The sequence below is a fragment of the Lathamus discolor genome, chromosome 5 (assembly GCF_037157495.1).
Source record: "Lathamus discolor isolate bLatDis1 chromosome 5, bLatDis1.hap1, whole genome shotgun sequence".
Classification (NCBI taxonomy): domain Eukaryota; kingdom Metazoa; phylum Chordata; class Aves; order Psittaciformes; family Psittacidae; genus Lathamus; species Lathamus discolor.
This window is the reverse complement of record NC_088888.1, coordinates 3,218,361-3,231,388: the sequence shown is the minus strand read 5'-3', so window position 1 is coordinate 3,231,388 and position 13,028 is coordinate 3,218,361. Positions and strand designations below refer to the sequence as shown.

The window sequence follows — 13,028 nt, the reverse complement described above, 5'->3', positions numbered from 1 at the left end:
GCCAAGAGCAGATTGAAAGGATTTTTTAAACCACGAATTTACATGTTTAGTCATGCAACGATGAAAGGAAGAAGACCAAAACTGCCTCTATTTATTAGAAGGATGTAGCATGCACAGGAGAAAGCAGCGTCTTTTGAAGAGATTAACTGAGGAGTGTGAGTGTAACCTATGCCAGGAGAAGCTTGTGGGCAATTTATTAGAACAGGCACAGTTCCCATAAGAGAAGTAATGGAAGTTGAATCACTTTGAGACCTTTAAAAGTGAATTGGCCAAGGGCTGGAAAGAAATTCCAGAGTGAGTGGACTTTCTGTCCTACAAAAATATATTTGTCTCTTTTGTTTTGTTGTCTTCAAACCAAATACTTTTTATTCACTATCGCTGTTTTCTGGACCACACAGACAAAATAAGGCGATGGAAACATTTGTCAAGGTCTTTGCAGTGTTTTGGTTTGGGTTCTCTTTTTTTTACCCATGCTGGATGCCTTCCAGCTTTTTATTTGGGTACTGCCTTCTCTGGGCTCTGCTCTTCTGTGTACTTTCTATCCAAGACCAATACCCCTCCACAAATTCCTGCTGACACTTACTCCAGCATAGTGTCTGAGATCTGTTCCCTAAAACAACCTCCACTCTGATCTGCTGTGACTTCATGCATCATGAGGGTGCTCAAACTCATCCATCTGCATTGCCTGACCCAATGTCCACATTCAGCCAATCAGTCCTTACCTCTTACCAGGGAATTTATGGCTGTAGTACCTATACCCTCTTATCCAGCTTTAAGAGGGTAGCACCATCATTCCAGGGAGAAGGTTATACACTCAATGGGTTGTTACATGGTGACAGAGGGGAAGAAGAAAGCAATTAATTGCCTAATTTCCCTGTTTGGAGGGAAGTAACTGCATAGTCATGAAAGAGAGAGTGAAAGAATATAGAAAACATGTAAAGGACAGTGCTTCAAAGACAAGAGCCTTTTAAAAAGACCAGCACCTTCACCTTTGATGCTATGCTCTAGGTAACTACATGGCATAGTTATTGGTGTAACGTGGGGGAGAGAGGGCAGTTCTTTCACTGGAGTCCAGCCCAAGGCAATTTTCAATGTGGTTCATCAGGTATACCTGAGAAGCCATTTGCTTTGCTTTTAAACATGCCATTTCGAATAGTGTGCCCAGGGGAAAGCATGCACCACTGCTCCCATGAAGATTTATTTCTGCTGTTCACACTGGTTTACTACCTCTGCAGACTGCATTCTGCTTAGAGATCTTCAGCTGAGGGTTCCTTTCACCTACCCAGCCCCGGAGGTTCAAACTGTGCCCTGCGTTTTAGAACTGCATTATGTTTCAGCACACTTATTAAGAAACTGGATTTTCAATAACAAATTCCCACAGAGCAAACAGTGAAATGGTAGTGGCAATGGATTGGTCTCCTTGCAGGAAAGCTTGTAAAAATGTTCTTGTCTAGCCACTTGCTCAAACCCAACAGCAGGTATAAAACACACCTTTAGAAGTGCAGGGGTGATATTTGCACATAATAGTGAGCTCAAACCCTGATCCTTACTCAGATGCAGTTCAAGAAGCTATCAATTCCATGAGAAATATTCCCTTAACAGAAAAAACCATGATGGTTCTTGCTAAGAGGCACAAGCAAAAGTGTAGCTCTTTGAATCCATGAGAGTTGAAACATATCACTTCTGGGCTTGAAATAGCCTCTGAAATGGGTCTGCAAGTGCATCATTTCAGGACATTGATGGGAAAACAACACTGCAGGGGTGCAGGATCTGGTGCCCATCTATCTTCCAGGGAGCAAACTGCTCCAAGTAGCTTATTTCCTGAAGTTTTATTATATAAAGCCAAAAGCTCCCAAAGACGCAAAGTGGTGTCTGAAACTTGCTTTATGCCTTCGCTTTTATGAGGATCCTAAAGTGCTCATTCACAAAAAATGCAGTGTAAAGACACCAAAAGGTTGACCTCAGGTTGGGGGGAGATGTTTGGTAACATATCCAGCTATGTTACCAAACATTTCAGTACAGGAATGTGGAACAGCATAGGCAGCTGAATGGCACAGGGGTGTGGAAGCTGAAAGGGCCTCTTACTCAGACAATCCCAGACTGGTCTGAGTTGGAAGGGACTTTAGGGCTCATGCAGTTCCAACCCCGTGCCATGGGCAGGGGCACCTTCCACTAGAGCAGGTTGCTCCCAGTCCTGTCCAACCTGGCCTTGAGCACTACCAGGGATGGGGCAGCCACAGCTTCTCTGGGCACCCTGTGCCAGCGCCTCAGCACCCTCACAGGGAAGAGCTTCTGCCTAAGAGCTCATCTCGATCTCCTCTCTGCCAGGTTAAAGCCATTCCCCCTTGTCCCATCCCTACATGCTCTTATAAAAGATCCGCTCAACCTAATAAAATCATTTGCTTTGATTACTGTGCGAGTATAACCTCAGTGATAAGACCTGGCAGGAAGTGTTAAAGGGTCTTTCATAGCCAGCACTGGAAATATCTATTTTTACATTTCTAAGCAAAATAATAAGTCCTTTTTGATGTACCACACCCCAGCACTACCTTGAGTCACACTGAACCAGACACAGGAGAAAGCACCTCTGCTTAATCCCTGGCACTATCTCCTGCATGTTCTTTGCTCTTCCCTTCTTTCAGTGCCATATCCTTTCCACTTAGCCCATCACATCTCCTGGGATTGCCTTAGGAGGAGATACATCAGCTGAAAAGAGTGATTTAGATTGCTAATGCAATAATTACTGGCTTAATCATCAAAGTGCATAAGCAATTTACCAACAGTCCCTTTCAGCACTGTGCACTGGTACCATTGAAACACAGGTTTTTGTAATGTACCATAATTAGATACTGCACATGGGAAAGTTTTTAAAGTAAACCAGTAAAAATGAAAATGACTGCTCTGAGATGAGCACAGGACCCAGAGTTTGTTCTTCTCACAAGAATATGTCAGTGAGCTGGTATGTGAAATCTTTCTTCCAAACCAGTACTGACCCAATGGCCCCATCATAAGCAGAAGGGGGAATGTCCTGTGAAACGAGTTCTCTTCTGCATGGGACTTAAAGAAGGAATCTTCAATTTTGGCAAAGTGGCATGGCTAACATTTATAGAAGTTCCAGGATGAATAGTTTCATCTCAGTGTCTTAAATTTTGTCTAAATTTCAGCTGGGCATGCTCTTCTCACTGCCTGCTCTGGCAGTACATACTGCACAGCCAAGTAGACCGAAATATTGCTCTTTTTCTTCCCATTCCATATGCACATTCAGCTGTGTGTGCAGTGGCAAATACCAGGGGAACTAGATGATATTAAGGTCCTTTCCAACCCTATTCTATGATTATATGAATCTACAAGGACACAGGTACCTTCCTGTGTAAACCAGGCTTTCCATACTTTGAGACAACTGGGAAACGGGGACTGTAGTGATAGGACAAGGGGCGATGGGCTTCAGCTTAAACAGGGGAAGTTCAGGTTAGATATAAGGCAGAAGTTCTTTACTGTGAGGGTAGTGAGGCACTGGAACAGGGTGCCCAGAGAAGTGGTGAAATCCATCCCTGGCAGTGTTCAAGGCCAGCTTGGACAGAGCTTTGGGTGACATGGTCTGGTGTGAGGAGTTCCTGCCCATGGCAGGGGGTTGGAACTGGATGATCTTTATGTCCTTTCCATCCCAAACTGTTCTGTGATTCTATGAAATACAGATGACAACACACTCTTTACACCTGTGTAGCTTACAGCTTTGATTACTTCAGTACTGAAACTAAGCCTGATCCAGGCCATGCTTTAGATATATGTCAGCAAGCTTCAAATGAGATCTAGAGGGGCAAAAAGAGGAAAAGGTGACAGTCACGTAGTTAGAACACAGGATCAAATCTCAGCACCGTGCGGGTCCGGCCGCAAGCTCCGAGTCTTCAGCCTTCCATAGTCTTGGCTGCTGTACTGGATTTTTCCCTTTTGGTGAAGGTTCACTTTAGCAGTCAACTCAGCAAAACAGAGCAGAGAAGGTAGAAAATTACCCTATAATATTTAGAAAGAGCAGCCTCGCAGACAGCTTTTAATGACTTTTAAATTGGTTCAGAAATTATTGCAAGAATCGATTTAGAGCTATGGAAGAGGTTTTAAAGTCGCTCTTTTCACTGTTCTTGGGCATTTCTTAATGTCTATTGAGGCCATAAATGTTTCAAAAATAAAACCCCTGACACTGCAGATTGCAAATCTCATCTGTCATTTTATCAAAGTATATGCACACAGAAATCCCTAGCACAAGGAGTTTGGATTGTGTATGTTCTGAGCACTGATGTAGTGTTCAGAACTAATATGACACTGAACTAGGAAAGTGATTCTTTTGAAGCACTGGGTGTTATTGGTTTCCAGCTCCATTATCCATTGTCCTTCATATGTTTCAACAAGAACAACTCCTATTGTAATGACCTTTAAACTGAGCTGGAGTTTTGAGATTCTCTCAGTAGGTTTCTTGAAATCTGCCCATCTTTTGCCCTTTCTATGTGTCAGGTTCTAGACTCCATTTTATGTCACGAATACCCACATGTCAAAGAGAGGCCATCATGATTATCATCTCTTAATAAAGCAGAATTCCTTGGGGATGCTCTAATAATCCTAATTGATTAACCCATAATCCATTTCCCACTTGATTCATTCTTAATGTAATATTAATCATTTCCTCAGTCTTGTAACAAGGCAGCCCACACTGGTCAGATCCATTCTGCAATCATCTGCCACTCAGATAGGTGAAGTGTTTAATTGCTTACTAACAGCTGGAATCCAACCTGTGGACCACATATTTCATCACCATTTTCCTGTCTCCCATGACGACTGTATTGGATCATTGATGTATGTAGCTTATGGCTCTTTGTAAGGCTGAAATAGATAAACACATGGTGTCACAGGGAAACGGGTTTTTTAGAGAAAAAAAGCAACCCAGTTTGCACCAATGAATTCTGGAACATCAAACTGGTGTCTTACTTCTGAGGAAAGTGTGCCCATGATAGGCATAACTATAGAGCCCAGGCTATGATTTAGTAGCAGTCTTCCACATTAGTTTTACAAAGAAAAGGTAAATTTGCTGCTACCTTATGCAACATGTTTTGTGGAGCTCTGCTCCATGGTAGCTTACTGCATGCAGGCTCTTATCTTCCCACAGGTGCTTACAACAGAAGAGGTCACACTGAGGGAAAGGGGATGAAGGGGAGAGTCAAGTGCTTTCAAGCAGTTACCTGCACTGTAGATGCCTAAAGATATTCCTCTACAGGCACGGAAACACCACAGATGTTGCTTAAGCATTGCTAGTGCTGTAATAGCTGCAATCTTGTAAAGCAGTGCTTGCTTCTAGCTTTGTCTGGTATTTAGCATAGATGGAAACTGCTTTTGCAATGTTAGAACTAAACTCTTCACTGCAAAGTTCAAGACTGCTCTTGCAACGTGTTGTGACTCCTGACTAACCCCTCTCATGCTGTTACTGCAGCACTGTTGGAGGCACATAGAATCATAAAATCAGTTGGAAAAGACCTTTATGATCATCAAGACCTTTAGCCCAGCACTGCCAAGGCCACCACTAAACCACTGAGGGCCTCATCTACATGGGTTTTGAACACAGCCTTTTGCCATGGCTGGCTGAATAAATGAGCAGCTATGTTTTGCTTACGTACACTCACTGCAGTTTTGGTTTGATATTGGATTGCTTTTCCTACCTCTTCTTCTGTCTTGCCTCTGTGCCTCCTCCCAGCATGGGATGCCTTTTCCAGGGGGATTTAGCTATAAAAAGAGATAATCCAGACTGCAGAATTTCTTGCAAATGAAAAATGAAGTCCCTGCACTAGAGTGAGCTAAAGGAAATAAATGAATGAGAGAGTGGGGACAAAAGTGAAACACCTACTGAACTGAAACTTCATTTCAGGCTTTTTCTCCAGTTAATTAAGTATTGAGGAAAATGGATGCAGAAAGCACATTTTAAAGCAATCAAGTACTGCCAGAAATCAAACCAGCAATTTGAAAAGAGAACAACACTGCTCTCTGGCATCTGACGAAATAAGCTATTTGACAGGGAACAATATGTGCAGTACTGGTTAATTGAGAGGTGAGGAGAAGAATAATCATAGCTACATTACTGAATTTATAGAAGTATCTCCAGCGTACCACAGGGACGATATGAATGTGTGGAATCCTCCTGCCTGCTACACCAAGCCAGCAATCACTTCAGTTTTTACAATGTACCCTAGGCAGCAATGCAGAAATAGCAACTGTGGTGGCTGAAACTGGGAACCTTGCCTTTAAAATGCCAGTAAAATCCCACACTTTCCTCTGCTGTGAAGAGATATGGGATAAGAAACAAGTGGAGAAGAAATCTCCGTTAATGCCTGCTGTCCTTTGTTAGAGCTCAGGGTATGGTACAACCCCTTACCAGTTGACAGAGTATGGAACATGGCTATTCCAGCACTATTCTTTTTCCTGCCGTTGATTCAATAGCCTTCTATTTTCCCTCATGTCATTTCAGCACATTCTAGTGATGCTTACAATGCAGGCAGCATCCTACTGTGTCAAAGAAACCAGCAACAGGGATCAAGACAGCTGAACAAACCAACCATTTGGTACCCTCCCATTCATAGTAAAAACACTGTGTAAGGGGATGTGGAGTTAATGGGAGATTATTATTCAGATTCTTTGATATAAGCCAATAGTTCTACATGTAACAGGCTGGTTTAGCAGAAAAGTTGTTGACTTGAAGATAATGTCAGAAGCCAGACATGAAACAAATAAAAAGAGAAGTAAAAGAGCAGCTAACCATGTTAAAGAAGCACTTAAGCAAATAGGAGACATTGGAATCACAACACAGATTCTTTCCCTCTGTAATTTCTCACACGGAATTAACAAGAGAAAAAAAAAAATCCCAAAGGATGAAGTATCAGTCATTTCCATTAGTACTTTCAGCCTCTGTGATCTGAATCTAAGTTAATTAAAAAGAATCCAAACTGTGCTCCTCAGGAGAGCTAAAATCTTCAATCACTCAGTGCTAGCCAATGACTGAAGGCACACGTACCTTTAAGTATCAACAACAGTACTGAAAACAGGTTATTTTTCAGCATGGGGTCAAAAGAACACAGAACATTTCCCTTTCTCTACAGCAAACAAAATCAAAGCAGTCCCCAACTACAATTAAGAATTTCCCACTCCCCTATTTTGCCTCTAAAACTGAAACACATCTGTAATCTGATGTGGATACACAGACTTCATGAACAAGTCAATCTTCCTTCACAATGCCAGACACATTTACACTGCATTTTATTACATGAGGAACTCCGCGGGCCTCCTAAATAAAGGAATCCTGAAACATCAGTACTGAAAACAGATTCTCATTAAGCTTTCACCTGTTTAGTTTATGAAGCAGCAGAAAAGCAAAACACAGAAAACTGCTGATGTTTCCGTGCACCCATCAGTGCACTCACCTAAGTATTCCAACAGCTGAATTGTTCAAGCCAGCTGCACTGAAATCTGCTAAACAGATCTGGTTTATAGCTACACTGTGTTTTTATAAGCTCCATACAGTTTCTGAACTCTACACTGACAGAAGTGCTTGGGTGTACCTAGAAGTGTGTCAGAGAACATGCACACACACAAATATATATAACAGAGGAGATATGCCCATCTCCTGTCACTAGAACTATAGATATACTTAGTCTATTAAGCAAATCCACAACACTGCTTTTGAATACTGCCATTTCTATCTGCTTTCACACTGGTTCACCATGTATTCACAGTTGTCAACAGCTTTACAAAGTCCAAACAGCTTTTTTCAGTTACTGTTTTCTGCAGAAAACTTTTGCCTTTTGCAATTTGTGGCTATTTAGGATGAGGTAGCAAAAGCAGAGGGAGTTGGAGTCATTTTAAGGGTTAGACACCTGAAACCTCAAAAGCAGGAACAGAGGGGTGGCACTTTGGCCATGGAGTGACACTACTTTCCCTACTATAGTGTTTATGTTGTTCAGCTGTGTTTCCCTGTCTAAAAGGAACTCATTTGCAACGTATAGTACTGTCCTGGGTTCCAAGCACTAACCGAGCTTAAACCACAAGTACAAAAAAAATCCCCATTAGGTGTGTGTTGCACTTCTCCGTCAAGGTTTTAGGGCAATACAGCATTATTGTTTGATACACACTCCTGCGACTAAACAGATTTGGATTCAGGACTGCTCCACGTGGTACTTTGATTCCTCTCTTTAAAGTATATACATTTGCATCAGTTGTTGGGCACATCAACAAGATCAGTAAACTGGATAGCAAGAACGTGTTTCTTCTTTCAGCTCCATCCTTCTCTGCCACTGGCTGTTACTGGACTGGCAGACTCTTCTGAGTGAGCTTGCTGTGAGCCAGCAAAATTAGTGATAGCAGTACCATGCACAGGAGTGGAACTGCAGTGCAATGCAGAACATCTTCTGAAGCTGATGCTTGAGAAAGTAGCACAGGCCCATATTTGATAAATGGCATTTCTATGACTAAGGATTAGTTTTTAACAATTCTGTACAAACTCTACCCTAATGGTAGTTGATGAGACAGTAGTTATGTCCTGGGAAAGCACAGGGCTGTCTCAGGCCAGCCACTGCTGTGCTGTTCCTGTGCTCAAGGCTTGGGGAACTCCTGCTCAACTCTGCAGCTGAGTGGGCTCCAGAAATCAGGGCGGGACCTGACCTGGCAGCATTTTAAATTCTGACATAGGAGAGATCAATTCAAACATTGTTCCTTAGAAATAATCATGGAAGAGCAGCAGCCAAACAAATCTCCTTTTATGTTTTCCTTTCATTCCTAGGTAAAAAGGAGAAGAATAGTTCAAAGCCTGAAGAAAGAGCTGAACATCATGAACCAACCAGACCCTTCCCATCAGCTATAAGGACACATGGCAAACAGACACTGGTATTCCCATGACATGCTTCTAAAACTCGTAACTTTGGGCATTGCAGAAAGCATTCAAAATTAGTCCAGGACAAAAAGGTAGATTTTACACCAATTACCCTGCAAACCTTGTGCAAACAGGAAAATGAAGAAGATCCAGCTAACACATGTTCCTGTGACATAACACAGAGTCACTAAGGGAACAATTGGGTTAGCTTGCCAAGAACAATACCAGCACACCAAAAAAGACTTCTTTACATGGTCTTTCACAATCACAAAGCCAGATAACAAGTGACCTTTTATTGGTTACGGAGAGCTGACACTAAGAAAAAACACATCCTATGCAATCCTCTCACTAGGAATTCTGATGAGGCACTTGGATTTTTTTATTTAGAGAGAGATTGGATATTAAGTTTTTGATACACCTTTCAGAACCCTACATGAATTGTGACCTGTGGTCTCATCAGTTTGCAATAGGATGTAGAATATGAAATACCATTTTCAAGTGATTTAGGTATTAATCAAAGTAACTTAAGATCTCTTGGAAATCTTAGCCTGTATTAGCTCCTATGCCAAAAGCTAAGTATTACAATACATACTAGTTACTGGAAAATAACAGGCATTATAATCTTTCAAAACACAAATGCTTAATGAAATCTAAAGGCTTCTAAAGTACAAACATAGTCAAGTAGGAAAATATTTAACTACTAAAGCCTCAATCCTTCCTTCTAGTAATATTTACTTATTATAACATAGTTGTTTAAATTTGTCTGGTTAAGATTAGGCAGCTTTCTAAAGATAGATGTTTTTTTCCACACTCATCTCCAAGCGGGACACTTTTCAAGGCATGGGATTAAAATAGAACAACAATCACTGGGACAAATAAATCACATCAGTTTGGGGTTTTTGGTTTGCTATTGTTTGCTACTAATGTGTTTTCACACCCGTGCTTCTACCTCAGGAGAGTTAGCTTTTAAAAGAATTGCTACAATTCCACACACGATCCCTAAATAATTTGAAGATACAAAACCGTGTCTGAAATAATTGAACTTTGAAGAGCAGCTTTGTTGGGATACTGACAGAAGATGAAACCATCAAAGTGCATCCTTTAAATTGGGACTCTTTCAGTTGCCCTGGAAGATGCCTGTGGGCATAGCGCCACAAGGATTGTTCTGATTACCTTATGCTTCAGTTAACGAACAACTTGAGATGTTTAAGGAAAAGCCGCAAGATCTACTGATCACAACCATACCTATAACTAGTTACTGAGGGATAGCTTGTATGTGAGGTTTCTGGTGGTTGGAATATTCTGTTAGACATGAGACAAATGCTGTATCTCTTCAAAAGGTTTTTCAGTTTGAGTAGATTATTTCTTCTCATAAACTGCATCCTAACAGGCAATGCTGTAAGCAAGGCAGAATAATAGTGTGTATGTAAATAGAGGAAACCACTCTCCTTTGCATGTAAATAAGTCAAGTAAAACCTTACATTTGTATCATTAGAGAAGCACTTGTTACGCTTTGAAAGGTCAATCTGAAATAAAAGTATTGTCTTTTAAGCTAAGGAATCTTCTTTAAGAAGCAGAAATATTACTACCCACTTTTGTTGAAAGGAGAAACATCTTTATGCTAGAAGAACAGTGTGAAAATGCCTCTCTGCTGTGCAATTTGGAGTCTTAGGGCACTACTGCTCATGTACATGAGTTTGATTTTCCGAATACCTGGCTTGGGCAGACAAGCATAAGCAATATTAATGACTGGAAAGTAATTTCTGTTCAGTTGGATAATGACTGGTTTAGTTGATGCCACCCTTTTCTCTTGCAGAGAATTGCTATTGAGCAAGCCAAATTAGACCTTCGAAATCCAGAAGTACAAGCTGGTTGTGGTGAGCTTGCTTGTAATGAATCATCCTAAATTCAAATGCACTATCATGAACTAGACGGAGTTAGTTTCTTAAACTGTTGACACCAGAATCTTAAATGCTATTTCCAGGTGCGTTACCTTCTTTTGGGATCTGAAATAGGATTTTTCTTGAATGAAAAGGGCCTAACTCAGGGTGTTTTATGCAGGTATTTCTTGACACCTGACAATTTCTCCAACACATCCACTCTCATTACATCAGGAACAAGTCTGCAATGCTTTTCATATGAAGTGATACATTTGAGGCCAAGAATTGTCAAGGTAAAGGGTGACCTGCAGAGAATCAGCAGGCAGCCATTACTGGTAGAGCAAGGCACAGTGTGTTGTGGTGTCCTTTCTGGTTTATAGTGTTCCACTCAGTTTGCTGAAGATTGCTGGCTGGTCAAGGGCCATTTTGGAGAGGTGAAGATGAACATTGTAAGACCTTCAGGTACAGTCAAAGCCAGTACATACTGGGAAGTACAAAGAGATGGATTGGTAGGTGCTTAGTCTCACGGTAAACAGATAGTCCTCTCCGAGTTTGTTCACATTGGGGCTCATCCCCCTTTGCACGATGTTATTCCATCTGGAAGAAGGGATACCAGTGCACTGGTATTGTGCACTGAATTGTCTTGTATCTGATTTTATATTTGGTTTTTCACTCACAAATGAGGTCATTGCTTCATTTTGAATTATTCAGTACTGGTTGCCTCATTTGTCCTGGAATCTAATATCTTTAAAGATACTTCAGTGAGTTTAGTTTCCATTTGTAAAGCAACCTGGGCACGCAGAAAACATGGCAACAATGAACTGTGGCAACATGTAGTCCACTTTTCCCATAGTTTAATTTTTTAACAGATTTATGAAGAATTATTTACCAGAAGTTCTACAGAAGTTCAGTTATACCCATTTCTTCATCATTCCATAAGTTTGAGTCACTATCGGTGATAGTAAATATTCAAGAACAAGCCCTGAAGAACCCACCTGTTGTTCACCATTGGATAAGAGAAAATGGTGCCCTCTGTATAGTTCTGCTATTTCACAGACTGGGTTTTGATCATCAGTTATTCTGAATTGTGATGGAGCCCACACCAATTTACTGCACCTTACAATTTTCTTTTTGCTCCTCTTGCTCAGGTAGTCCTTGTTGGTTTAGAGAACTTTTGGCTTTGTGTATCATATTACTCTCCATGGTATTATCAGAGGCACTTTTTGTGGATTGCTTGCATGGGCAAAGTGGTGACCTTGAAGTAGATTGCATTGGTGAAAAAGCTGTTACTGCTTGGGACTTTTCTTCACCATAAACCTGTAACAAACAAAAATATCCAGTTTTACTGGTAACAGAAAACCATGCGTCAAAAGACTTACTGCAAAGGACTAAACATTAGGAATTTGCAAAACCCATATATATACAGATTGAAAATATCTTGAAGACATTCATCCCTTTGAATATACAATACATTTAGACTTTATATCGTTTTGGTGTTGTGTAGAGATGGAATAACTACAACACAGCTGGCAAGCTATTTTGCTTGAAGCAGAGAAAAGCTAAACCGTGAACAGACAGTACTCAATCTGCTTACTAAGGTACCAGGTATAGAATCATAGAATAGTTAGGGTTGGAAAGGACCTTCAGACCACCTAGTTCTAATAGCCTGCCATGGGCAGGGGCATCACACACTAAAACCATGTCACCCAAGGCTCCATCCAACATGGCCCTGAATGCTGCCAGGGATTGAGCATTCACAATTTCTTGGGCAACTTGTTCCAGTGCCTCACCACCCTCACAGTAAAGAACTTCCTTACATCCAATCTAAACTTCTCCTGTTTAAGCCTGAACGCATCATCCCTTGCCCTATCACCACAGTCCCTAATGAAGAGTCTCTCTCCAGCATCCTTGTAGCCCCCTTCAGACACTGGAAGCTGCTCTGAGGTCTCCACGCAGCTTCTCTTCTCCAGGCTGAACAGCACCAACTTTCTCAGCCTGTCTTCGTGCAGGAGGTGCTCCAGCCCCGCATCATCCTCATGGATGTCGTGCAGGACAGCATCGAATGCACAAGTCCAGGTAGATGACATCAACTGCTCTGCCCCTATCCATCAGTTCTATAGCCCCATAACAGAATGCCACTAAATTGGTCAGACAGGATTTCCCCGTAGTGAAGCCATGCTGGCTGTCACCAACCACCTCATGGTTTTTCATGTGCTTTCCAGGAGAATCTGCTCCAAGATTTTGCCATG

The 13,028-nt window shown here is 41.5% G+C and overlaps 2 protein-coding genes across 4 annotated transcripts in view; one reads left to right on the top strand and one right to left on the bottom strand.

Annotated features, from left to right (window-relative positions):
- LOC136014536 (spermatogenesis-associated protein 7 homolog) overlaps positions 1–10,450 on the top strand; it is a 56,480-nt gene extending 46,030 nt beyond the window's left edge. Inside the window, exon 12 of the mRNA XM_065679277.1 lies at positions 8,810–10,450. Coding sequence (XP_065535349.1) covers positions 8,810–8,890 — 81 coding nt within the window. The 3' untranslated portion in view covers positions 8,891–10,450. The remainder of the gene's footprint in view (positions 1–8,809) is intronic.
- Positions 7,050–13,028, bottom strand: part of CENPF (centromere protein F) — a 47,290-nt gene continuing 41,311 nt past the window's right edge. For all 3 annotated transcript variants that reach the window (XM_065679419.1, XM_065679421.1, XM_065679420.1), the window contains exon 20: positions 7,050–12,096. In XM_065679419.1, coding sequence (XP_065535491.1) covers positions 11,887–12,096 — 210 coding nt within the window. In that variant the 3' untranslated portion in view covers positions 7,050–11,886. The remainder of the gene's footprint in view (positions 12,097–13,028) is intronic.